The 26,627-nt window shown below is 38.0% G+C and overlaps 1 protein-coding gene across 1 annotated transcript in view; it reads left to right on the top strand.

Annotated features, from left to right (window-relative positions):
- The first annotated feature begins 1,931 nt into the window (after nt 1-1,931).
- Nucleotides 1,932-26,627, top strand: part of LOC106000700 — a 51,984-nt gene continuing 27,288 nt past the window's right edge. Inside the window, 3 exon segments of the mRNA XM_013035985.1 lie at nt 1,932-2,034; nt 3,453-3,618; nt 5,083-5,820. Of these exon segments, the coding sequence (XP_012891439.1) occupies nt 1,932-2,034; nt 3,453-3,618; nt 5,083-5,820 (1,007 nt within the window).

Below are 26,627 nucleotides of genomic sequence, written 5' to 3'. Positions count from 1 at the left end.
TCAAAAGCGGTGGCATAGAGTAAAAACACACATTTTTTTGTTGTTAGCCTCCAAAGTCTGCACAACTACATGGCTCTGCATTTATCCTTTGTGTTCTAGTGAGGTGAATTTTCTTTCATTTCCAAATGGGAAGAAAAAGCCATGGGAACACAAGAAAAATGGCAAGTCAATGAACCTCATTGCCCATTCAAGTCAAACAGGCAACAGAGAAGTTAATGAAAAATCATGAGACTAGTTCTCAAAATGCTGTACAAACAATATTGCTGAATAAAAACATGCCGAATGAAAAGAGTGAAAGCCTGAATCAGGCTACTCATGAGCGTGAGAAGGCTAGAGGAATGCATGTAGTACACCAAAAGCTGGAAGAATTCCAACAGAAGGCAAGGGAGCCAAATGAAACTATAGCCACTCAACTAAGGGATTTGAAAATGAACACCAAAAACTAAATCTAGGAGGTGAAGAAGTCAATACATGTTCTAAAAGAAAGCTTCAAGAAAGAAATCCAAGATATCCCATCAGTGCATCAAAATCTATTATGCCTGATTAACATTGATTTTTCAGATGTCACAGTGTTCTCATAATACAAAACAACAGCATTCAAGATTCATTCAAAAAGGTCTGAAACCCTGACTGTCTTTCTAAGGAATAAAAACAGTTTCATAAGGACACATTGCTTCCATGACATTGAGTCAAAGAAATAATTTCTCCCAACTTTGGAAAAGCCATCCATCATTCACTGAACTTCAGTTTGTGCAAAATTCATCAGATGGAAATAAATGGGTTATTTTAGTTTGGTAATTCCTTTTAGAAAATAGCATAACAATTAACAGAACATTTGACAACAGGAATAACTTGCTTGGTTTTAGTTATTCTAAACTGGTTAATGTATTTACATTCTTTGTAAAATGTTTTTTATTGTGAAAATACTGTACAGAGGGGTTACAGGGGTTACCTGACCAAGGTAATGAGTACATTTTTCTTTTTTTGGGGGGGGGTCCTTTCATGGGGCCTGAACTCTGGACCTAGGCACTGTCCCTCAGCTCTTCAGCTCAAGGCTAGGGCTCTACCACCTAAGCCACAGTGCCACTTCTGGCTTTTTTCTTTTTGCTTATGTGGTGTTGAGGAATCGAACCCAGGTCCTCAGGCATGCAAGGCAAGCACTCTACCACTGAGCCACCTTCCCAGCCCCAATGAGTACATTTCTTATCAAGCATTGTGCCTGCTCCTTTGTTTTTCTCCTACCATCCTTTCCCTCCCATCTCAGAGCCTCCTTTTTCAAAACTGGTTAATGTTATAATCAACTGTTGATGCCTAACTAATATATGGCATATCATCTGCAGTTAAAATAAGTGTTTCCGTATCTGTCTTACATAATTAAACTCATTTGTCTATCACTTTTACAAAAACAATAAGAATGTGTAATAAATAAATAAAGAGGGGTGCAAGATGGCAATGGAACAGTAGGGAAACACCACAGCTCTCTACAACCAAATAGAGAGTTCAGGTTTTAATGCTCCATTTCTTCAAAAGACCACCAACAACAAAAAGGTGATTATTCAGACAGATACCAGAAGTGAAAAAAAGAAAAAGGAAAAACTCCAGAACTTACACAAAGACAGTAAAGTAGGAAGACCCTTCCCTCACCCCTTGCAGTCAGCAGGGCCCATGCTGAGTGGCAGGGCTCCACACCTGAAACCACAGAGCTACAAGTGTCCCAAGGCTCTGGGACAATTCCCAATAGCTAGTTCCAAACTGGATAATATAAGCAGAAAACTTGGAATGCAGAACCTGCATGAAGATCCCCTCCCCCCACAAGGCACAGTGCCTCCACCCAGGCCAACATAAACAGCCTAGCCTAGCCCTGAGTGGCAGCCAGCAACAGCAGCAGGAGCAGTGGTTGTGGCAGTGACAGTGGTGACGAACCACCCCAGATGTGCAGTTCACAGTCTCTCCACATCGGCCTCCAGGAACAGCCCAGTCGAGACCAGGGAAGACCCAACAGCAGTAGCAGCAACAAACAAGCACAGGCTGTCAGTACTACACAGCACCTTTCTGCACTGGCTTTCATGGGCCTATCCTGGGGCAACCCCAGATTCTCTGCAGTGCACAGCACCTCCCTGCACTGGCCTGTATAAGCCTGAGTTGGCAGCAGCAGCCGAGGCAGGGCGGTGGAAGTGGCAGCAGCGAAGGACCCTAGACTCCCCAGACCTGTGCCTCTCTCCCTCAGCCTGTGAAGGCAACCCAACTAAGTTTGGGGCTCTAGTAATTGTGCTGGTAGTTTCAAAAGTCTCCAGGCTTGTAGCACAGTGAGCCCCTTTCTGCACCAGCCCTTGTAAGAATTGGGCCCAACCCGGGGCAACCCCAGACATGCTTCAGGGCTCAGAGCCACCCTGCACTGGCATGCATAAGCCTGGGGAGGCAGCGCCAGACAAGGCAGAGCAGTGGCAGCAGAAGTGGCCAAGGACCCTCGCCTCCCCATCCCTGTGCCTCTCTCCTCTGGCCCAAGGAAGCAACACAACTCAATTTGGGGCTGTGGTAATTGTGGTTGTAGTAGCAAAAACTCCAGACTTGGATTCAGAGGAAGATGGTGGAAGAGAAGCTGGAGGCTAAACAAGCTCATGCATAGAAAGCAGTTTTAGTGTTCCAGTGAATAGTCCTAGGCTAGAGAATCACACCAAGTGTGCCATCACAGTACAATGAGTTTGGCCAGAGTGGGAAAATCCAGGCAAGGAGCCAGATCTGAGCACTTGCTGGTAGTTGTGGCTGCGGAGGCAGCAATAGCAGCGACAGTGGCCATAGCTGCCATACCAACAGAGAGAGTGCAGGACAAAGGTGTCAGACGTGGCAGGCGAGTGGATTCTACTCGCCACCAGCAAGAACTGAGAAGGAGCAACTATCTTCATCCTACAGATCACAGACCAAAGAAGACCCAGGAACCAAGACTCTCGCATTAGTAGTACCCTGACATCCTTACTCCTTCTCAGGCAGCAGAGGAGGGAAGGCCGCCCATTCCCCACCACCAGAAATCTCCAACTTTGATATGGACAAAGGCCCAGCTGAGCAGCTAGCTCCAACTCAGGCCTTGGAAGAAAACAAAAAAGTCATTTAGTAGGTCGCAGGAGCCTGACCTGACCTGCCAGGCTCAGCTCCACCCTGGGGAAGTCACTCGGTCTAGGCAGAGGTAGCATTGCATCCAGAGGATTGCCTTTCTTTGCCACGGCTACTCCAGTGGAGTCTGCTTAGCATGGAACATCTGGTATCAGATCTGAGAATGGGGCTTCAAAGAGGCCTACCTCGTGGAAAGTCTGGCAATCCCCTATGAAAGATGTGTTCCTGTTCCTGTTTCTCTTTTCTTCACTGCATAGGAGTGCCCATTATTCTTTTACTGTTCCTGCTGCTTGTTATACTTACTCATGCTCATTCTCATACTCATACTCATTCTCTTATTCAAGGCTCTTTCTTGGAAGTGATGACGACTCCAACATCCGATGAGTGTCCTGAGAATATGACTAATCCACCAGATTTAAGTGCTACCCTGAAAACCCCTCTTATGGAGGCTATTAAACAAGTCATAAGTGAAAATAAAAGCATTGGGGGTTTTATGACTTCACTTCAGCAGTAGGAATTGTTTGTAAGAAATTTACAAGGAGCTGTAGGCACAGCTAGAGCAGAAAGAGTGTATGGCTATTGGAGACTTCCCTTTAATCCTGAAGTATCTACAGTAGATACCCTGTAGATAAGAAAGATGTAGAGGGATATTTAGACCAAAAACTAAATAAGATTCCTAAAAGATTTGTGGATGGAAGGTGGCAGTGGCTTATTAGGGGACGCTGGTGGGATCCTCCCTTATCAAGAGGGCCTCAAAGACTTCCCCCAGATCCATAGCCTTTTACAGGTGTGTATGATAAGGATGGCAACCGTTGGGTAAATTACTTAAGAGAAAAAACTTCCTATTACTCAGTAAACTTCCATTTACTGAGAGACTTGCTAGATCTAGGCTTCCTTGGTGCTTACTATCAAAAAGAACAAGGAAGATCTTATGAGACAGTTAAGGCCTCTATGGAGAAGAGTAAACGATATGTGAAAGGGTTACAGAGAAGACACTATAAGCCTGAATTTGATGTATGGCCAGATTTAGCTAATTATACTGAATATCATGATTTTTGGCCACAAATTAAGGACCTTCTGAAGATTGGCAAAGAAGCACAATTGCTTAGAAAAGATTTGAAATGTATAAAATACAAAACTAAGCAGAAGTAAAAATAAAATACTAGAGTTTATGCCTTTGTCTAACACCTTGCCCATATGCTCTGGTTAATGGTTAATAGGTGAGAAGCATCTCAAAACCGATTGTACTTTGCTATTCTTATGGGGTTGTTGAGGTAAAGCCTGAAACAAGTACCTATCGTCATAGCTCATCATCCAAGAACAAGATCAGGCAACCAGCTGGTGACCACCCAAAGCCTTGCAACAAGATTGTGTAACCTTTTGCCCTTTCTCATGGAGACTTTTTTCTATAAAAGCTCGTCATCCTCTGCAATAAATCGCACTCAGCATTCACTCCTCTTGTGTGTGAGTTGTCTGTTTGCCATCTCCCTACCTGTTCCAGTTACCCCCACTAGGTGTCCTCCGCCTTCCTGAAGAGCCGGTCTGCCGCAGGTGGCGCCCAAGGTGGGGCTTGAAGGAGTCTCTTTGGCCAAGGAACCTTGGGAGGTAAATATCTTTCCTTCTCTCTTTTCTTTTCACCTGGAATAGTTAGTCTAATACTCATTGGGGTGCTGCAGGCCCCTCAGCTGCGGCTGAGAAAGATAAGGAGTGAATCATGGGGAGTTCATCTTCTAAGAATAAGGATAGTTTGTCTCTATTTTAAAACATATGCTAAAAGCATGAGGCATTAAAGTCTCCACAGCGCCAGTGGGAGAATTTTATGATTTTGTGTTACAAACTAATCCTTGGTTCCCGGAGGAAGGAAGCCTTTCTCTACAAGATTGGAAAAGGGTAGGATGGGGGATGAAGGAGTTCTACCAAGCTCATGGCTCAGCAGCAGTCCCTATGACAGCTTTCTCCTTATGGACACAAGAGATCTTATGGAAGAAAATCAGAATTTGAGTGGTTAGCAGAAGAAACATATTCTACAGCAGAGGAAACATTTGAATTGAAAGATACGGACCAGTGTCCTAGCTATGGCACGACTAAAAGAGCCTCTAAAATGGAAATAGACAATGAGGAAAAACCACTTATAGCTTTAGACGGAGACTGGGATATTGATATTGAGAAAGTAAAAACGCCCGCACTTCCACCCACAGGTTTTCGAGCAGCCATGTTAGAAGCCAAAAAGCTTGGCCATACTGCTTTCACTTTCCCTATTATAGATTTGGACTATGGTGCTCTGCAATGGGAGCCCCTATCATTAAAATTATTAAAGGAACTACAAACAGCAGTAAAGACTGTGGGTCCTTCTGCCCCTTTTACTTTAACAATAATGGACTCCATAGCAAGCAATTGGCTGACTCCTTATGATTGGTATCAAACTGCAAAATCTGTGTTTACCCCGGGACAGTACATACTGTGGAGGACAGAATATGAGGATCTAGTAAAAGGGGAAGTGCAGCGGCGATTATTCACCACTTCAGGCTTTAAGTCTACACTCTCCATGTTAACTGGTCAGGAAGATTACGCAGATATTAAAAAGCAGCTTAAGCTCCCAAAAGAGGCCTTGGAAACTATTACTAAACTCGCAGTTACGGCCTGGAGAAAGTTACCACCAGGGGAAGGAAAGACTACTGTTTTATCAGGAATTAAGCAATGGCCTGAGGAACTGTATGAGGAATTTATAGCCAGATTAGAGGACGCTATTACTAGGATGCTCCCTCCTTCTGAGGGATCGCAAATAATTCTAAAACAGTTAGATTGGGCAAACACTAACACTGTGTGTCAAGAGTTAATAAGACCAGTAAGAAAAGGGAAAAAAATCGTTTAAATAGGGATACAGGTGGACCCATTGCAACAATGAGATAGATTTACAAGATGTTATGTCAAAAAAGGAACTTTACAATTTTGGAGGGAGGGGGAGAGTTTGTGGGAGCTGGGAAGGGACGGGTAGGGGAAACAAAGGAGGAGGCAACAAAGTTTGATAAGAAATGTACTCATTATCTTGCCCATGTAATTGTAACCCCTCTGTATGGTATTTTCACAATAAAAAAAGATTTTAAAAAAATTTTGAAGGACAATATTGGAATTATAAAGGGAAATGAACCTGAGAGTTTCCTTGTAAATATTCATCGTCATGAATGGAAATTGGAGAAGCTTCCTGCTCTATACCCTTCTCGGATTATATCTCAATGTATGTATGTATGTATCTATCTATCTATTTATCTAGTAAAGATACCATACAGAGGGTTACATTTAGATGAGCAAGGTAAAGAGTCCATTTCTTATTGAGCATTATCATTCCCTCCTTTGTTTTTTCCCTACCATACATTTCTTCCCCACCTCCAGACTCCTCCCTCACCTCCTACCCCTGAAGTTGTAAAATTCATTTTCAACATAGTGTCTTTCTTGTACATGCTCTGGTTTTCAAGATTGATAGAGGACTTTAATGCCTTAGGTTGAATTTCCCTGAGACATCTTTGGAGGCTGTGGCCAAAATTTTGTTGAGAAGTTTTACATCAATGTTCATCAAAGCAATGGGTACAGTTCTCTTTTTTTGATGAGCCCCTGCCTGGTTTGGGCATGAGGGTTATGGTGGCGTCAGAAAAAGAGGTTGGTAGTGTACTTTAAGTTTCTATTTCATTGAAGAATTGGAGGAGTATTGGTGTGAGTTCTGCTTTGTTGGTCTTGTAGAATTCAGCTGTAAATCCATTTGGTCCTGGGCTTTTCTTGGTTGGGAGGTCTCTTATTGCCGTTTCTATTTTGATGCTTGATATGGGTCTGTTAAGTTGATTTAAATCATCTTGATTTAGTTTTGCCATGTCGATATTTGCTAGAAAATCATCCATGTCTTCTAGATTCTCATACTTATTAGCATAAATGTTTGAGAAGTATTCACTTCTCATGTTCTGTCTTGTTTTTTTCTGTGGTGATGTTTCCATTCTCATCTCTGAGTTTGTTTATCTGGGTGTGTTCTCTTTTTTTTCATGATAAGATTTGCTAAGGGGCTGTCAATTTTTAAATTTTTTTTCAAAGAACACACTTTGTTTGGTTGATACTTTCTATGGTTTTTGGGTTCTAATTCATTTAAATCTGACTTAATTTTAATTATTTCTGTCTACTGGATTGGGGTTTAGGTTGTTGCTCTTTTTGCAAGGAGATTCAGGTGTCTCATTAAATTGTTTGCTTCAGATGTCTCCAATCTGTTGATATAGGAACTCAGAGATATAAACTTGGCTGTGAGTACTGCCTTTGATATGTCCCAGAGGAGCTGGTAATTTTTTGTTGAATATCATGAAATTCTTGTATTAATCTTTGTCTGTTCTCATCTGCTCATTCAGTTCCTGTGTTAATCTTTGATTAGCTTCCTCATGCTCATGGGATTCCTGTATTAATCTTTAGTTAGCTTCCTCATCCTCATGCAATGCATGTATTAATCTTTAGTTAGTTTCCTTACTCTCATGCAATGCCTGTATTAATCTTTGGTTAGCCTCATCATGCTCACAAATTTACTGTGTTAATCCTAGTTTATCCACATCACACTCCCACTTTTCCTTATCGTGCTCACCTGTTTCCCTATCACACTCACACAGGACCCATTGCAGTCTTTCAATCTTTTCATTCAGCATGTTTACAGGTAGTGTTTGTAAAGGATTTTGTGAACTCTCCTCTGGATTATCTATTAACTGTTTTGTCACGTGATTATTATGAATGAGAATTGATATACTTGGACTTTCCATTTTTCTTGTGTTTCTTCAGCTTGTTCTGCCCATTTCATATGAAAGAAAAACCAATTTTTCTCTAGAACACTATTTTTAGGCAAGCATCAACCAGAACTGTATAGTTGCCCAGATTGTTTGAAGCAGTCAAAATGAATACATATACAATCTATTTCAACAGGTACAATCTAGTTCAACAACAAACAACTATAGATCAGTGGACTAAAAATTTCAAAGAAGAATTCAGTAGAGCAGAAATTATTAGGTTTAGGGAGCATTGTGGGAAGAAAATAAGATTAGAAGAATGTGAGGAAGGAAAAGGAGAGAGGGAATTTAACCAAATTGTAAATTCAGAGAGAGGAAACAGAAGGAAAGGAGGAGAGAAACAAAGAAACAAGGTATAATGAAAAAAAATTTAAAAAGGAAACATAAAAATTATATAAGTATAAAGAAAATATTGAGAGAAGAAAGATAGAAGGTCAGGAGAGAGGTTAAAAAATGAAAAATGAAAAAATTAAAAATTAAAAAATAAAGCACTTACATTATATAAGTATAAAGGGATACTATTACTATTAAAAGAGTTAAGGCTGAGTGTGAATTAAGTAATAAATTTTTAATTTAGGTATGCACATAATGAATGATAAAGTCTAATAATTGGAGATGGGTATATATCTGGGGATGAGCAGAACAGCAATTAAGTCACTCAAAAATAACCCCAAAAGACCAAAAGTGAAAAGTGTAGAGTTTAAAAAAACAAACACACACACCAAAAATAAAAATGATGAAAAAATAATTTTTTGAAAAAATTCTAAAAATTAGGTTGGAAAAAGTGTTCTTAGATTATTTTTTTGGGGGGAGGGGAGAAACTTACATCTCCCCTGTGTCCATAACCAGTCTCTTGGAGGAGTCTCTGGCTTGCTTGTGGTGTGTGGTTTTCCTGTGGCTTCATTTTTTGTACATTTTTAATGTAAAAATATTGTACAGAGGGATTACAGTTACATGAGCAAGGTAACGAGTATAATTCCTATCGGGCCTTGTGGCCTCTTCCTTTGTTTTTTCCCTAAAATCCTGTCCCTCCCACCTCCAAAATTATCTCCACCCGGCCCTCCCCTCCCCCCCAACCAAAGTTGTAAAGTTCATTTGCAATATAATGTCGTGTACATCTCATTGTTAAAATGGGTCAAACTGTATCCCTATTTACGCATTTTGTTTTTTCCCTTCTCCTCCCCAAATTAGAGAAATGTATGTACAAGATGCAGTGAAAACAGGGGTTATACAGTGGCGAAGGAACATACAAAGAAACAGAAAAATCACATGGTACATTAAAAATACATTAGAAAAAATAGCAAGCAAGAAAAAAATATTTGTGTCCCTATCTTGGTGTTTATTTCACATAACATTATCTTATATATCTTATATGGTCATATGTACATAATTTTTCACCTTTTGTGCTTGTCCTAGACATGTACTAGTTATTGCAAATAAGGGAAACCATACCATCTATGTTTCTTTGGGTCTGGCTCACTTCACTTAATTCATTTACTGAGGGGCATCTGCATTGACTCCATATCTTAGCTATGGTAGATAATGCTTCAATAAACATAGTTGTGCTGGGAGCCTTAGTATGGCCTTGTTTGTTATCATTTGGGTATATGCCCAAACATGGTATGGCTGTATCAAAGGGAGCACTGTGTGGAGTCTTTTGAGGAATCTCCATAATGCTTTCCAAAGTGTTGGACAAGTTTACAGTCCCACCAACAATGCAGTAGAGTTCCCTTCTATCCACATCCCCTCCAGCATCTATTGTTAGTAGAGGTCTTGATTATAGCCATTCTAACTGGGGTGAGGTGGTATCTCAATGTTGTTTTGATTTGCATTTTTTATAGCTAGGGAGGTTGAGCATTTCTCCATGTGTCTATTGGCAATCTTTCCTTCCTCTTCAGAGTAGTTTCTCTTTAAGCCTTTAGCCCACTTATTTATTGGGCTGTTGATTCTTTTAGGATTTGTTTTTGGGGGATTTAATTTTTTGAGTTCTAAGTATATTTTAGATATGAGACCCTTGTCCATTGTATGGCGAACGAAGTTCTTCTACCAATCTGTGGGCTTTCTATTGATCCTGCTCACTATGGCCTTTGCTATACAGAAGCTCTGCAGCTTCATGCAATCCCATTTGTCCAAAGTTTCTTTGATTTATTGTGTTTCTGGGCCTCTATTAAAAAAATTTCGGCCTTAGCCAGGGGCTCTCCTGTTCCTTCCTGTAATGTTTTCAGATTGTCTGCTTTAACTTGGAGATCTGTGATCTATTTGGAGTTGATTCTGGTGCAGGGTGATATAAGGATTTAACTTTTCTTCTTCACAGGTGGTTAACCAATTTTGCAAGCGCCATCTATTGATGATTACTTCTTTATTCTGTTCATTTTTTTTTACCTTCCTTGTCGAAGATTAGGTGGCTATATGTCTGTGAGTTCATTTCTGGGTCTTCAGTTGTATTCCATTGGTCCTCAGGTCTGTTCTTGTGACAGTATTAAGCTGTTTTGATTACTATGGCTTTGTAGTAGAGTTTGAAATTTGGTATATATATTCCTCCAGAAATATTCTTTCTGTTAAGGATTGTTTTTGCTATTCAGGTTCTTTTATTGTTCTACATGAATTTTTGGATTGCTTCTTCTAGTTCCTTGAAGAATGAGGTTGGAATATTGATAGTTATCACATTGAACGTGTAGATAGCCTTTGGAAGTAATGCCAGTTTCACAATGTTGATCCTTTGGATCCAGGATCATGGGAGGTTTTTCCATTTCCTGAGTTCTGCTTTGATTTCCTTTTTCAGGTTTTTAAAGTTTCCATCAGAAAGGTCCTTCACTTCTTTAGTTAAAGTAACTCCTATGTATTTTATGTTTTGTGAGGCTATTCCAAAGGAATTGCTTACCTGATTTCAGCCGTGCTCTTCTCATTGTTGGCATACAGAAAAGCCATTTGTTTTTGAGGGTTAATTTAGTACCCTGCTACTTGGCAAAGTTTTGAGTCAGCTCAAGTAGTTTGGGAGTGTAGTCTGTGCGATTCTTTAAATGCAAGGTCATGTCATCTGCATAGAGGGAGCATTTTATTTCATCTTTCACTATTTGGATTCTCTTTCTGTTTATATCTTGTCTTATTGCTGTAGCTAGGCATTCTAATACTAAATTGGAGAGAAGTAGAGACAGTGGACATCCTTCTCTTATTCCTGATTTTAGAGGAAATGGCTTTTTTTTTCACCATTAAGTCTAATGTTGGCTATAAGTTTGTCATATACAGCTTTTATTATATTGAGGAATGTTCCATGTGTTCCTAGTTTTTCCAGAGCTTTATCTTTTAAAGGGGTGTTGGATTTTGTCAAATATTTTTCTCCATCTATTGAGATAATCACATGCTTCTTATCATTGTTCCTGTTGATATGATGAATTATATTAATTAAAACTGCTTTCTATGTGAGAGCTTAATTAGCCACCAACTTCTCCTCTGTCATCTTCCTCTGGACTCTGCTGGCATCTTTATGGTGTTGAAAATATGAGTTGTCATTTGGAAAAAGACGATATTCGTCTGGATATGGTGTGTTTGAAATCGACACTCTAAGTAATATTCCCTTATAACTTTACTTGGCAAGTCCAACACAACCACTTTTTTCTGGCCATTTCACCATTCACAGGAGATGGTATCATCTCATGCAATCCAGTTGCATCATCCCAAATGACTTACATGCAAATACTTCCTTGATAGAGACTTTGGACAAATTACAACTAAGGTAACTCCATCTCTGGGGCCTCACTATCTGTGGTCTTGGATGAAATCAAAGCACCTGCAGTGAAAAAGGCAAATCTGAAAATATGTTTCCTAACTTGTGATTTTCTTCTTGATGTAGGGCTACTTGGAACAGTCTTATACATTACTTCTGAGGATTCAGAGAGACTTTAATTAGAGGTGAGCTATAGTGTAGATCTCTGTCAATAAAGATACATATGCACATATACAAAGATATAAGAATACACAAGCTGGAACTGTGAGCCTCATCTCCAGCCAGAATTTCTGATTGGCAGATGCTTCAGGATGTACACTTTCACTTTGATACTCCTCCTACTCCATTTTCCCCTCCCTGTCAGGTCATTGGTTGGCACTAGCTGCTTTTCTACAATGAAGTACTGAGCACACATAGATGGAGATGTGATGATAATTGGGGTTTTCCCCCTCTACACTTTGGGAATAGATCACAGTAACAGCCATGCTTCCAGGCAAGAAGAGAACAAGATGTAAGGAATTTAATATTTTATATCTATTACAGATTTATTCTGAGGATGTTCGATGGGTGAGGGAACTCTGGGTGAACACATCAATGATCTCTATCTCCTCTATACTGACCTCCATCCTTATTGCCCCAGGAACAGCTCAGTTTCATTATTTTGCCTTACATCTCTTATTGAGTGATTTTTCTGCCTGCTGGCAGGAGAGGGCTCCATTTCTTTCCATGTAGTTTCTCCTGTAACTTCTTTACTTTTCTTCAGCATACCTGTATCTCCTCCATTTCATCTGTCACTGTGGAAAATGAAGTGAAGTTATAATAATCAACCACAGTAAGTGGCATATGTTCATTCTGTATTAAAAGAATGCCACTCCATTTCCTTACCGCTAGGTCAGTAGTAACATCTATATTTTGAGAATGTTGATAAAAATTTCTTATGGTGGCTCATGCCTATAATCCCAAATTACTCATAGGGCAGATATCTGAGGATGGAGGTTTGAAGCCCACCAGAAAGGAAAATCTCTAAGACGTTTATCTCCAATTAACCAGGCAGAAGCTGGAAATGAAGTTGTGGCTCATGTAACAGTGTTCTAGTTGTGCCAAAAAGCACACCAACAGTTGCCCTGCACTGATTTCATGCCCTAGAACAGGCACAAACACACATATTCATGTGCACACACATTTATACAGTCTTAGTGTACACAAACAGTTACTGTGCCAAACTATGTATTTTGGCATTCTTTCATGTCAGATATGCTCTACCACCCAGGGTTACCAGACAGCTCAGCATTATGAATGATTCCTTGTGGGAGAATTTTATGTTCCCAAGTTTAGTTCTTTCCACTTGTTTACATGCATATTTTTGAATTTTTTTGCATCTCAGAGTCTCACTAATAAGTGGTATACTAAAGGAAAGAGAAAAGAATTATTCAAATGTATTTTCTTTCATGTGATTGTTTCTAAAATATTTATAAGATGATTTCTTTGTTCCTTTGTGTGTCACTCTCCCACGGTATAACCCCTGCTTTCACTGTATTTGATGTTGGTATAATTTGTGGAGGGGAAGGGAAAAAACAAATAGTTTAAATAGGGATACAGGTGGACCCATTTCAACAATGAAATGTAGAAGTCGTTATGTCAAAAAACGAACTTTACAACATTGGCAAGGTGGGGTGGAAAGAGTGAAGGGTGACCTGGGAAGGGATGGGAAGGGGAAACAAAGGAGGAGGTAACAATGCTTGATAAGAAATGTACTCATTATCTTGCCCATGTAAATGTAACTCATCAGTACAGTATTTTCACAATTAAAAAAAGAATAGAAAAATGAATAGAAAAGAATAGAAAAAAATTCTCCCAAACTATCTGATTCTTTTTTGCAAAAAAAATCATCTTCTTTATCATTGGCACCTTTTTTTAATGCTGGTATGACAAGTATAGCCAGAGGCAGCTGCCCACAATTGTGAGCAGAGATTCCAGGATAGGAATTACTCTCTCTGTGCTATAGGAGATGCATGGATTCATTTTATACATCACTGATATGTTTATCTGTCTTACTTTTGTGCTGGTCCTGGGAACACTGGGCCTGTGGACTATTCCTGAACTTTTTTTTAAAGGGTAGTGCTCTAGCATTTGAAGCACAGTTCCACATCTGGTACCTTTTGGTAGTTTAATGGAGATAAGAGACTCACAGATATCCCTGCCCATGCTGCCTTAAAAACATGATCCTCAGTTCTCAGTCTTATAAGTAGTTAAGAATAAAGGTGTGGGGGCTGGGAAGGTGGCTCAGTGGTAGAGCACTTGCCTTGGATGCCTGAGACCCTGGGTTTGATTCCTCGGCACCACATAAGCAAAAATAAAAAAAAAAAAAACGGAAGTGGCGCTGTGGCTCAAGTGATAGAGCACTAGCCTTGAGCTGAAGAGCTGAGGGACAGTGCCAAGGCCCAGAGTTCAGGTCCCACAACCGGACCCCCACCCCAAAAAAGAATAAAGGTGTGAAGCATTAAGATCTGGCTTAGCTTATTCTTTATATTCCACACGATTTCCCAATGTTATGCTGAGTTTCATTCTTTTAATTTTCCAAATTGCGTTTAAGTACTTTTGATAAGATGCTAATATACACATGCTGAGTAATATGGTTTCAGCCGATGGATGTTTCTTTGCTAAGCCTAGATACAAATAAAGTCTAGTCTAGGTTATTAACATTTTATATATGCTATTGACTCCAGATAGAAATATTATTGACGAAGGTTTTCCTATAGACAAATAAAGCACTGCAGTTAGACATCAGTAGGTGAGAGATTGACTGTTGTCTATGCCCACTGAGGTTAGCTGATGCTTGCCAATTTTGATAAAATAGGGTGCTTGTACCAAGTATCTGGTCCAGGTTGTAGTTTCACACTTCATGTCACGTACTTTGATTATACTCACTCTCTAATTTATAAACATTTCCATATAGTGTTACACATAATTTTTTCCCTCCCATATCTCTAATTTCTTCTACTCAGTTTCACTTTTCTGAGATAGCTAGGAATAAGCCAGTAGTGATTGGCTTACTTTGGAATGTTGCATGCATTTTTATCTCAACACTGACACTCTAACACTTGAGCTACACCTCCACTTCTAGCTCTTTGTTGCTTGACTGCAGATAAAACATGTCTTGGACTTTTCTTGGACAGTTTGCTTTGACTAAGAATCTTTAGCTCTCAGCTTCTTCTTTAGCCAGGATTTCAGGTATAAGCCACCAGTAGAGATAGTTTTAATTTCTTGAAGATCTCCAAACTTTAATTTTTATATGCTATTACCAAAAGTGCAAGTTTTCTCTGGGTTAATAAATAATTACAGGATGTCCGGATTGCCCATATGATTGAATATCCTTTTTCGTTGTGATTCTATTTCTAATTTTTTATATTTTAATATATATTTTATTGTAAGGACACTGTACACAGAAGTTACAGTTACATGAGTAAAATAATGAGTACATTTCATCACAAGTTTTAGTCCCTTGATTGGATTTCTTTTGAGCTATTTTTGTGTCTTAAGATAGCCCAGGATAATGGAGGCTTCTTTTACATAACATTTTGTTTTGCTTTTTTTATTTCTGTGAAGGAAATAATAGAAATTTTCATTTAATTTTACTAGTCTCTGAATATTTATATATTATTCTCAAGGTGATGTACATAGGGTTTTAGTTATGTAAGTAATGCAATGAGTACATTTATTGTCATCTTTTACCTTTTCTTCAATTTTTTCCTATTTTTTCCCTTTCCCCAACCTCTGTCCCCAAGCTGTACGGATAGTTTCCAACATTGTCTTGTGTACATCACTGTTACAATTGTTCGCCCTCAGCAATTTTAATATAGACTGTACTTAACCTTTTGTAAAAGGTTTTTCACTAGTACGGGTACTTTTTTTTTTTTTTTTTTGTCAGTCGTGGAGCTTGAACTCTGGGCCTGGACACTGTCCCTTAGCTCTTCAGCTCAAGGCTAGCGCTGTACCGCTTGAGCCACAGCAACACTTCCGGTTTTCTGGTGGTTTATTGGAGGTAAGAGTTTCACGGACTTTCCTGCCCTGAGTAGCTAGGATATAGGCATGAGCCACTGGTGCCCAGCTTAGTACAGGTATTTTCACCATACTGATTCTGGCATCCAGAATAATTGGAGTTGTCGCTTGATATGTGGAACTTTGTTCCTTTACTTCAGTTTTATCACCCTGTTGTTCTTGTAGAACTTCCTTTAGGCTTTATTGATTGTTTCTAGTTTCTAATTTATTGTTTTTAGTCTCTAATTCTTTTTCTTCTACTTCATTATTTCATTGTTTCTACTAATTTTGTTTTTATTTTTCTTGCTCCTTGAGATGCCACATAGGTTCTCTAGTATAGCATCTCTATTCCTGATTCCAATAAAGGTTGTTACAGTTTCATTTTGTTGTTTTTTTATATGCATAGATTCTGATATTGTTCCAAAGTTCAGTAAACTTCTTGAAATATGCCTTGAAAAACAAATAATTTAATAATGTATCAATCATTTAATTACATTGAATGCTCTTAAATTAAATGCTTTGTTTCTGATTGAGAAACAAGGCATTTCATTTAGATGTTATGGGCATATTTTCTTTCTGTGTATTCCTTTTTAATTTTTAGACTTACTACAGTGTGGTTTGTAGGTGTGTTCAATTTACTTTTTATACTTTTAAAATCTGCCTGCTTTGTGTCCTATCTCATGATCTCTCCTGGAGAATGCTCAATATGTTGATGAGAGATAGATTGTCCAGACATTGGATGAAATGTTCTGTAAGTGGATGTGAGGCTCATCTAATCAAGGGTGAAATTTAATTTTGATACCTCCCTGTTTACTTGGTCTAGATGTCTCTCTAAGAAATCTTCAGCTATAATTGTATGAAAGATTAGCTCAAAGTCTGCTTATATAGACTCAAGTGCTTTGATCATGAGTTAGTATACATTTACAATTGTTATGTCATATGGTTGATCTGATTGCTTCATCATTGCATTACAAACTTGGCACATTTGGTTGCCTTGATTAAAATCTATTTGATGTGATATGATAAGGATGCTTCTGCATTTTTTCCTTTTCATTTCATGGACTACCTTCTTCCACTCCTTTTTCTGTTTGATGTATTGTTTATTGTTATTATAAACATGATGTATAGAGAGGTTACAGTTACATAAGTAAGATGAAGAGAACATTTCTTTTCAAACAATGTCACCCCTTCTCTCACTATTTTACTTTCCCATCCTCACCCTCCAGTTCTATAGCTTATTTTCAACATAGTGTCTAGTGAGTAGCACTGCTGTATTTGTTTACCCTTTTTGCCACCATTTCTGTGACTCCATGCCCACAAAAACATTAATAAAGAAAAAAATCTCTCTTGTTCCAATTTGCTGGAGTTCTTTTTGACAAATATTATTTTACATGATCAGATGCACATAGGTATTACTTCTTTGTGTTTCTCTGCCAAGTATGTTCCCCTGTTCTCATTGTTGGGAATGGTTAGAGACCTGTATAAATTATGACATTCAAGATTTTTGTTGTTGTCATTTCATTATTTACCACGTTTTTGTTTACTTGTAGATTTATAGGTACATTCTAGCTACTACACTCAGAGAAACCATGAAACTTTTGTTCCTCTAGGTCTGGCTTACATTATTTTCTTACTCTTATTGAAGGCCATTGATAGTGACCTGAATTTCTTGGAATCAACCTTTTGTTTGGACTGGAGATTTTATTCATTCAGCTAATCTAACTATTGTTTGTAGAATTTACTGCCTTTCCATTCCCAGTCATTGACAGATCATGTCACACTGTTTCTATTATGTAATTTCTTCTCCAGGCCTACTGAAGCTTCTTCTAAGCTTCCTCTTTTATAGAGACTTCATTGTTTATTAAGTGAGTTCAATAGTAGTGACTGTTAGACCTATATATTATGAGATTTATTTGTTTGCTACAGATTTTGTGGTACTTGTGGAACTTAAAATAGATTAAAACAATCTGTTCTGGAATGATGACAACTACCTGTGATGATAAGGAGAAAATAAAAGAAAATATAGACACACAAGTAGTACAGGGCTATGATCAAATTCATAAGTGAATGTAGAGACATGTTATAATGAAATCTTTTCATTTAATTATAATGACACTTTTTCATTTAATATTTTAAGATGAGAAGGGGTAATGAGTTAGAAAACAAATATACTTAATACCTTGCTTATGTAACTATACCCCCTCTGTATATCACCTTGGCAATAAAATAAAAATAAAAAATATTATAATGCTCTATAGGAAATGTACTCTTTACCTTACTCATGTAACTTTAACATTGCTATACATTATCTTAACAATAAAAACATAAAACATATTTTAAGATAATATACTAAACTATACAAATGAAAATGGCAACTACATTGTATTCCTCTCATTATTTGTAAATTGAATATTTAAAATTACATTGTTCTATGGCAATTACTAAATATGTTAATAATTTTCCCCTGTTATAAACATTATGTGTATCATTTGTCTACCATATTTATATTGTTAGAACCTACTCAGCTGGGCTTGTATAATCATTGACGACAGTAAGTTTTATTCATTTCTAAAATTTTATTTTCTTTTGGTAGTAGTATAAAGTGTTGTCAACAGATCAGTTTATGAATAGAGTGTCTCTTGAACCATGTCACCCCATTTAACATTCTTACCCACACCTCCAACCCCACTCCCTCCTTTGCTTTTCTTTTCTTTTTCTTTTTTGGTTGCCATAGGGCTAAATTTTGGATTGTTCATTGAATTTTGACATTTCAATAATGAATGTACATATGTGTATGTGTGTGTATGTGTGTACATATATACGTACACCATATACACACACCCACAAATCCATATACATTGTACAGATATTCTAAGTATTCATGTCTATGTCTTGGACTTTGACTCTATCTTTCTAAAACTTATACTATTTGTGTTTTCCATAGATTCAATTATAGCTCAGTTAATTCAATTACAAATGCTTGGCTGCCACCCAGACATGTTCTAGTTCCTACTAATTATGACCTTATACAATTTATGGTTCTCTGGATCTTGTTTACTTGACTTAATGTAGTCCTCTTCAAGTACTTCCATTTGTTTATGAATGGTTTTATGCCATTGTTTGTAATGGTTGAGCAGATTTCCATTGTGTATATTGACTAAATTTTCTTGTTTCACTTGTTCATTGAAGGACATCTGGGCTGCTTCTATATCTTGGCTCTAGTAAACAGAGCTGCAATACACGTGATTGTGATGGTAGCATTAGTGTATCCTCATTGTATAATCACAATGTCAGGACATGCCCATCTCAGTGGTATAGTTATTATTACCAGTAAATTTAGTTCATTTTTAAATATAATTTTCTTTATGTAGTTATACAAGAGTTTCCATTAGCATTTCATGAATACAGTACCTCTTGATCATTATCCTCCTCCACCACTCCCAACCTAACCCCATCCCACACTTTTCATTGCTTCTGAAGGGCCTGTTTATTTTACTTATGGGGTTTAAATGTATTTATCATATCTTATTTTTATTGTAGAGTTGATATGTAGAGGGGTTACAGGTACATGAGTAATGAGTACTATTCTTTTTGAATCATGTCTGTTTTTTCACAACCGTTTCCCTGTCTTTCCCTCCTATTCCCACCCACAACATGTCTAGTTCATTTTCCACATAGTGCCTAGTGAACTAGGCACTGTTGTGTTAGTTCATCCTTGTTCCATATTTTATATGTTCTCCCTTACTCTTAAAAATACAAACTAACAGGGCTGGGAAGGTGGCTCAGTGGTAGAGCGGTTGCCTTGCGTGCATGAGGCCCTGGGTTCGATTCCTCAGCACCACATAAGCAAATAGAAAAAACTGGAAGTGGCACTGTGGCTCAAGTTGTAGAGTGCTAGCCTTGAGCTGAAGAGCTGAGGGAAAGCGCCCAGGCCCAGAGCTCAGGTCCACGACTGGACCTCACCCCCCAAAAATGAGGCAAAAATACAAACAAACAAAAGTTAAAGAGAATGAAATAGCAACAATTGAAATTTTTAAAAAAATGCTTCTGCTTTGGAGCTAATTTCATAGAATATTATTTGATATAGTAATCTTTACATAACCATTGAGCCTTTTCCACCACTCTTATGTATATTCTCCTTTTGCCTCCATATATTAATGTCTAGGGTCCTATATATATTATCATGTTCCAGCATCTGTGCATAAATATATATTATTTATTGCTTTTAGTTTGTTTACTTATAGACTTATTGGGACATTCTATGCAGCCCATATTTCGTACTTTGCTTAATATAATTTTTCTAAGGTTTTTCATTTCGTTAAAAAAGTTGAAGTATTATTCTTTCTGATAGATAAGTATATCACCACTGTGTGTGTGTTTGTGTGTGTGCATACATATATGTACCATGTTTTCTTGTTTATTCATCCACCTAGAGATATCAGGGATGATTCCATATCATGGCTATGGTAAGCAATGCTGCCATAATGTTTTTTTGTTTGGGACTTTTGTGTGGTCTAGTTTGTGATCCATCAGATATATGCCAATAAGAGGAAATGCTGGGTCATAGGGAAGCTCTATAATTAGTCTTTTAAGGAGCCTCCATGTTGCTTTCCAGAGTGGTTGAACAAATAACATTCCCACAAAAAGTGTAATTGGGTTCCCTTTGGGCTACATCCCTGCCAACCATTGTTATTGTAACTTTTCCTGATAATTGTCATTGTAACTGGACTAGGCAGAATCCTAATGTTATTTTGAATTGCATTTCTTCTTTTTAAATTTTATTTTACTGGAAAGGTAATGCAAAGAGGGGTTACAGGTACACATGCAAGGAGCACATTTTTTTAAACAGTAATAACCTCTCCCTGGTTTCCCCACTTTCCTTCCCTCCATCTTCCCTCCTTCCCAAGTTAAAAGTTCTATTTCCAACATGGTGTCTAGTGAATATCACTGTTGCAATGGTTCACTCTGTTTCTCTGATTCTCCTTCCATTCACAAATCAGGTAAGCTTATATAGATGAAAAAGGGTATAGATACCAGTAACTCTGACCATTCGGAAAAAAACCACAGCAGAAACAAATGAAAGACAAATGTAATGTTTCCTGAGGTGTTGAACACACTACTTCATGCATCTATTGACCATTATTTTCTTCCTCTGAGATATCTCTCTAAGGCCTTTGGCCCTTTTATTGATTGGGTTGTTGAGTTTGGGAGTTACCTTCTGTCTTGCTAAAATTTAGCACTAGGTATATGATAGATATGACCTCATTATCTGATGTATAGGTAGTCAAGATTTTCTACCATTCTGTGGTCTGTTCAAATATCTTCCTAGCTATGCCCCTTGCTACTCAGAATCTATTCAGTTCAATTCAGTCCCATTTATCCAGTGTTTCTTTGATTTGATGTGATTATGTATCTTTGCTTTGAATGTTTCACTCTGTGGCTTGAAGACTTAGGTGTTTCCCTAGCACTTCCGGTAACATTTTCACATTGTCTGGCCTTACATTAAGCTATGTGATCCATTTAGAGTTGATTCTGGTACAATATGATATATGGGTAAAAAGCCTCTGTTTTCTGCATGTAGATAGCCAATTTTGCCAGCACTGTTAGTGTAAATGGCTATCTTTCTTGGAAGCTGTGTTTTTGGATCCCTTATCAAATATTAAGTGGCTATATGCTTGTGGGATTGTTTCTGTGTCTTCTGTTTTGTTTGATTGGGTTTCAGACCTATTGTTTGCCAGTACCAAGATGTTTTTATTACTAGGGCTTTGTAATAATGCTTCAACTTTGGTATTGATATTCCTCCAGCTCTGTTCCTCCTGCTAAGGATGTCTTTTTTGCTATTCACGATCTTTATTATTCCATATGGATGTTTTGATTGATTTCTCTAATTCTTTAAAGAAAGTTACAGATATTTTTATTGGTATTGCAGTGAATTTGTATATTGCTCTGGGCAAAATTGCCATTTTTATACTGTTAATTCTTCCAAACCAGGAGAATGGGAAGTTTTTCCATTTCCTTAAGTCAGCTTCAAGGTCTTTATATGAGATTTAAATGTTTTCACAATATAGATCCTTCCCATATTTGGTTAATTCCTATGTATCTTGTGAGGCTATTACAAATTGTGTTTCTTTCTTGATTTCAGTATCACTCTTCTCATTGTTGGAACAGATGAAAACTATGGATTTTTTTTTTTTGATCGTGGGGCATGAACTCTGGCTCTGAGCGCTATCCCTCAGCAATTCAGCTCAAGATGAGCACTTTACCATTTGAGCTACAGTGCCACTTCCAAATGCTATGGATTTTTGTTGTTTGGTTTGATACCTTGTTCCTCTGCCACAGTTTGAATCAACTCAAGTAGCTTGGGGTGAGGAATCCTATATGATTCTTTAAGTACAGGATCGTATTTCTCACCAAGAGAGATACCTTTACTTCGCCTTCCCTATTTGGATCCAATTTATGTTTTGCTCTTGCCTTTTTCTCTTTCTAAGGATCCCAGCAGTATGTTCAATAGGAATGGAGATAGAAGGCATCCTTGTGTTGTTCTGAATTTAGAGCAAATGGCTTTAAATTTTTCTGTGAAGTATAATGCTGGCTCTAGGTTTCTCACAGATAGCCTTTATTATATTGAGGCTCCTCCCATGGATTCATAGCTTCTCTAAACATTTTATCATGAAGTGTTGTTGAATCTTGTCAAATAATTTTCCTGAATATATTGAAAAGATCATGGAGTCCCTATTACAAACAGATTTTGGAGCCAGTTTTGAGCTGGGCAGCAGGAGTCTTATTGAGGGGGCCTCTGTGTCTGGATATGGCAGCCTCAAGCTCCTTCCTCTTCCCATTTCTTCCTACCCTTGTCCTGTGGTGTTTCTTTCTTCCTTAGTGTTGTCTGGCAGCAGCAGCAGCCCCATAGGGGTCTGCAAGCTGAGTTGGAAGGCTGCCCTGCTTTCCATCCTTGTGTCTGTAGGCTTAGTGTTTTGCTGTGTGATTTTGTCAGTATCACATTGTTCTCTGTTTAAGGTTTGACTGGTGGCACTTCAGGCATGTCCTTCTGGGTCTCTCTAGGCTGCCTGGGGAGACTAGGGGCAGAGGCTGCAGCCACTCAACAGTGGTCTGCATGGTGTCTTGATATATTCTGCTCCTGTGTTGCTGCTGTGATATTTCTCCTTTATTTAAATGAGTCTCCATCTGTTTTATGTTTGGTTGTTGTGGATCTCATGAGGTGAAGTTGATACAGGAATTGTCAGACACATGCAAGGTGTTGAGCTGTGATGATGCCACCAACTTCCTGAAAGTGTCAGGTCTGTCTTTAAGGTGCATCATTGAGGTATTGATTTGAGATTTTTCTAATTTGTTGATGCAAGCCTTTATAGACATAAACTGTCTTCTGAGAACTGCCCTTGTGTGCCAAAGGAGTTGATATTTTATTTGTTCTCACACATTGAATCATGGAAATGATTGAATTTCCTTTCTTATGTTTCTCTTCAAATAACTGCTGAAGTCTCATCAATGAATTACTCATTTTTCTTGAGTTTATTTTCTGTGACGCATTTTGCTGTTGTACTTCAACTTTCATTGTGTTCGCAGGACAGAGGTTATATATTCTCATATCCTTTTCTTGTACATTAATGATTCTGTTTTGCGTTCTGAAAATCTTACTTTAGAATTTCTTGTAGGAAGGGTTTGGGTAGATACATTCTCTTAACTGTACTTCTCTGAGAACATCTTTATCCTTCTGGGGTTTCTACAGGATAGCTTTGCTAGGTGCAATACTCTTGGTAGATAATTTAGATTTTTATCTTCAATATTGTAAAGATATCTTGCCATGTTATCTTGACTTATATAGACTCTACTGAGGAGTCAGATGTTATGGAAATGGGTGTACACCTATGGCATATCGGTCCCATTTCTGTTCTAGTTTAGAGAATCATCCCTGTATATGCATTTAATTTGTGAGTGCTTCATGCTAAGACAGCTTGCTGTAGATGTTATGCTCAATAATTTGATTATCTTTGGCTGGGAAAATGTCTCATTGGTAGCATGCTTGCCTCACATGCATGAAGCCCTGGGTTTGATTCCTCAGCATCACATAAGCAGAAAAACCTGGAAGTGGTGCTGTGGCTCAAGTTATAAAGCTAGCCTTGAGCTGAAGAGCTGAGGGACAGCACCCAGTCCCAGATTTCAGGCCCCAAGATTGATAAAAATATTGATTATCCTTTCATCTTTAGGCCTTTTACTTTGTATGTGTCTCTACATATACTTTTGCTTTATTGAAAATACTCTCCTCAACTTTTGACAAAGCTTTTTTACACATTTTCATTCCTACATTTTATTCCTCCATTTGTGTATGTGCAATTATTCTCAAGCTCACTATTTCCTTCTGTTTAGAATATTTCAGAATATGATAGGCTTTCATTGTGATCACTTCATATGTACCCATAGTATATATTGAACAAGTTGATCCTTTCATTAGGATTTCCAACATGCCTTCATTGTTTCCATTTAAACAATGGAAGATTTAAATAATGGAAGAGATCAGAAAAGAAATAAAGCATTTCCTACAACTCAATGAAAATGAAAACACCTCACAAAGAAACTTGTGGGGCACAGCAAAAGCAGTCCTGAGGGGCAAATTTATTGCCCTCAGTGCCCACATCAAGAGAATGGAGACAGACCAAGTAAATAATCTCATGTTGCAATGAAAACAGCTAGAAAAACAAGAAAAAATGGGACCTAAAGCTACTAGACGAAGCCAGATAACCAAATTAAGAGCAGAGATTAACCAATTAGAAAATCAGAAAATTATAACCAAAATAAGTCAAACAAAAAGCTGGTTCTTTGAAAAAATAAACAAAATTGATGGTCCGTTGGCAAGATTAATTAAAAATAGAAGAGAAGAAACCCATATTAACAGGATTAGGGATGCCACTGGAAAAATCACAACACGTGACCAAGATATCCAAACAATTCTAACAGACTACTTTCAAAAGTTATACTCTCTAAAGGAAGAAAATCTGGCAGAAATGGATACATTTTTAGAGAAATACAAGTTGCCCAAACTGAGCAAAGAAGTAGTAAACCAATTAAATAAGCCAATATCCTATAACAAGATACAGAAAGCTATCAAAAGTCTTCCAACAAAAAAAAGCCCAGGACCAGATGGATTCACAGCAGAATTCTATAAGACCTTTAAACAAGAACTAATACCCATACTCCTCAAGCTCTTCAGAGAAACAGAGAAGGAGGGAGCTATCCCAAACTCTTTCTATGAAGCCAATATCACATTCATCCCCAAACCAGGCAAAGACCCAACCAAAAAGGAGAATTACAGGCCAATTTCCTTGATGAACACAGATGCAACGATCCTTAACAAGATTCTAGCTAACAGAATCCAGAAACACATAAAAAAATTATACACTATGACCAGGTATGCTTCATCCCAGAGACGCAAGGATGGTTTAACATACTTAAGTCAATAAATGTAATCCAACACATCAACAGAGCCAAGGTCAAGAATCACATGATTATCGCCACAGATGAAGAAAAGGCCTTTGATAAAATTCAACATTCATTCATGCTAAAAGCTCTGGAGAAAATAGGAATAGAAGGAACATTTCTAAAAACAATAAAAGCCATGTATGACAGACCAATAGCCAATATTATACTTAAAGGGGAAAAGCTATAACCAATTCTCCTAAAATCAGGAACAAGGCAAGGAGGCCCACTGTCTCCACTCCTCTTCAATATAGTCCTGGAACCCTTAGCCAGGGCAATAAGGCAAGAAAAAGACATTAAAGGGATCCACATAGGGAAAGAAGAAGTTAAACTATCCCTTTTTGCAGACCACAAGATACTATACCTTCACGATCCCAAAAGCACCATCCACAAACTCTTAGAAATCATAAATCACTTTGGGAAAATAGCAGGATACAAAATAAACCCACAAAAATGAGTGGCCTTCCTGTACACTGACAATGTACAAGAAGAGAGGGAAATAAAGGGAGCAACCCCATTCACAATAACCTCCCAAAAAATAAAATATTTAGGAATTAACCTAACCAAAGATGTAAAAGAACTATTTAATGAAAACTATAAAAAGTTAAAGAAAGAAATTGCAGATGACAGTAGGAAATGGAAAGACCTCCCATGCTCTTGGATAGGCCAACTTAATATAGTAAAAATGGTAATACTTCCAAAACTAATATAGAAATTCAATGCAATTCCTATTAAAATCCCAATGACGTACATCACTGAAATACATAAAACAGTCCAAAAATTCATATGGAACAACAAAAGACCTAGAATAGCCAAAACAATTCTAGGGGATAAAGACAATATGGGAAGGCTATCCATGCCGAACTTCAAAGTATACTACAGAGCTATAATAACAAAGACAGCATGGTACTGGCACAAAAACAGACCCGAAGACCAAGGGAACAGAGTAGAAGATCCAGAAATAAATCCACAGGTCTACAGCCAGCTGATATTTGACAAAGGAGCCAAAGACATACAATGGAAGCAACAGCCTCTTCAACCACTGGTGCTGGGAAAACTGGGTGGTCACATGCAGAAAACTAAAAGTGGACCCCAGCCTATCACCATGCACCAACATCAACTCAAAATGGATTAAAGACCTTAACATTAAACCTGAATATCTGAAACTACTGCAGGACAGACTAGGAGAAACACTTGAACTAATAGGCACAGGAAGGAACTTCCTGAACTGAGTCCCAGGGTCACAACAAGTTGGAGAGAGACTCGACAAATGAGACTACCTTAAAATAAAAAGCTTCTGCACAGCTAAATCTATCGCAACCAAGCTAGAAAGACAACCAACTAATTGGGAAAAAAATATTGACCAGCAATATATCAGACAAGGGGTTAACATCCTGTATATACAGGGAACTCAAGAAACTAATCCCTCCCAAACCTAACAAACCAATTACTAATTGGGC

The sequence above is a fragment of the Dipodomys ordii genome, unplaced genomic scaffold (assembly GCF_000151885.1).
Source record: "Dipodomys ordii isolate 6190 unplaced genomic scaffold, Dord_2.0 Scaffold235, whole genome shotgun sequence".
Classification (NCBI taxonomy): Eukaryota; Metazoa; Chordata; class Mammalia; order Rodentia; family Heteromyidae; genus Dipodomys; species Dipodomys ordii.
Note: the sequence above shows the minus strand (reverse complement) of the source record. Positions and strands in the feature narration are given on the sequence as shown.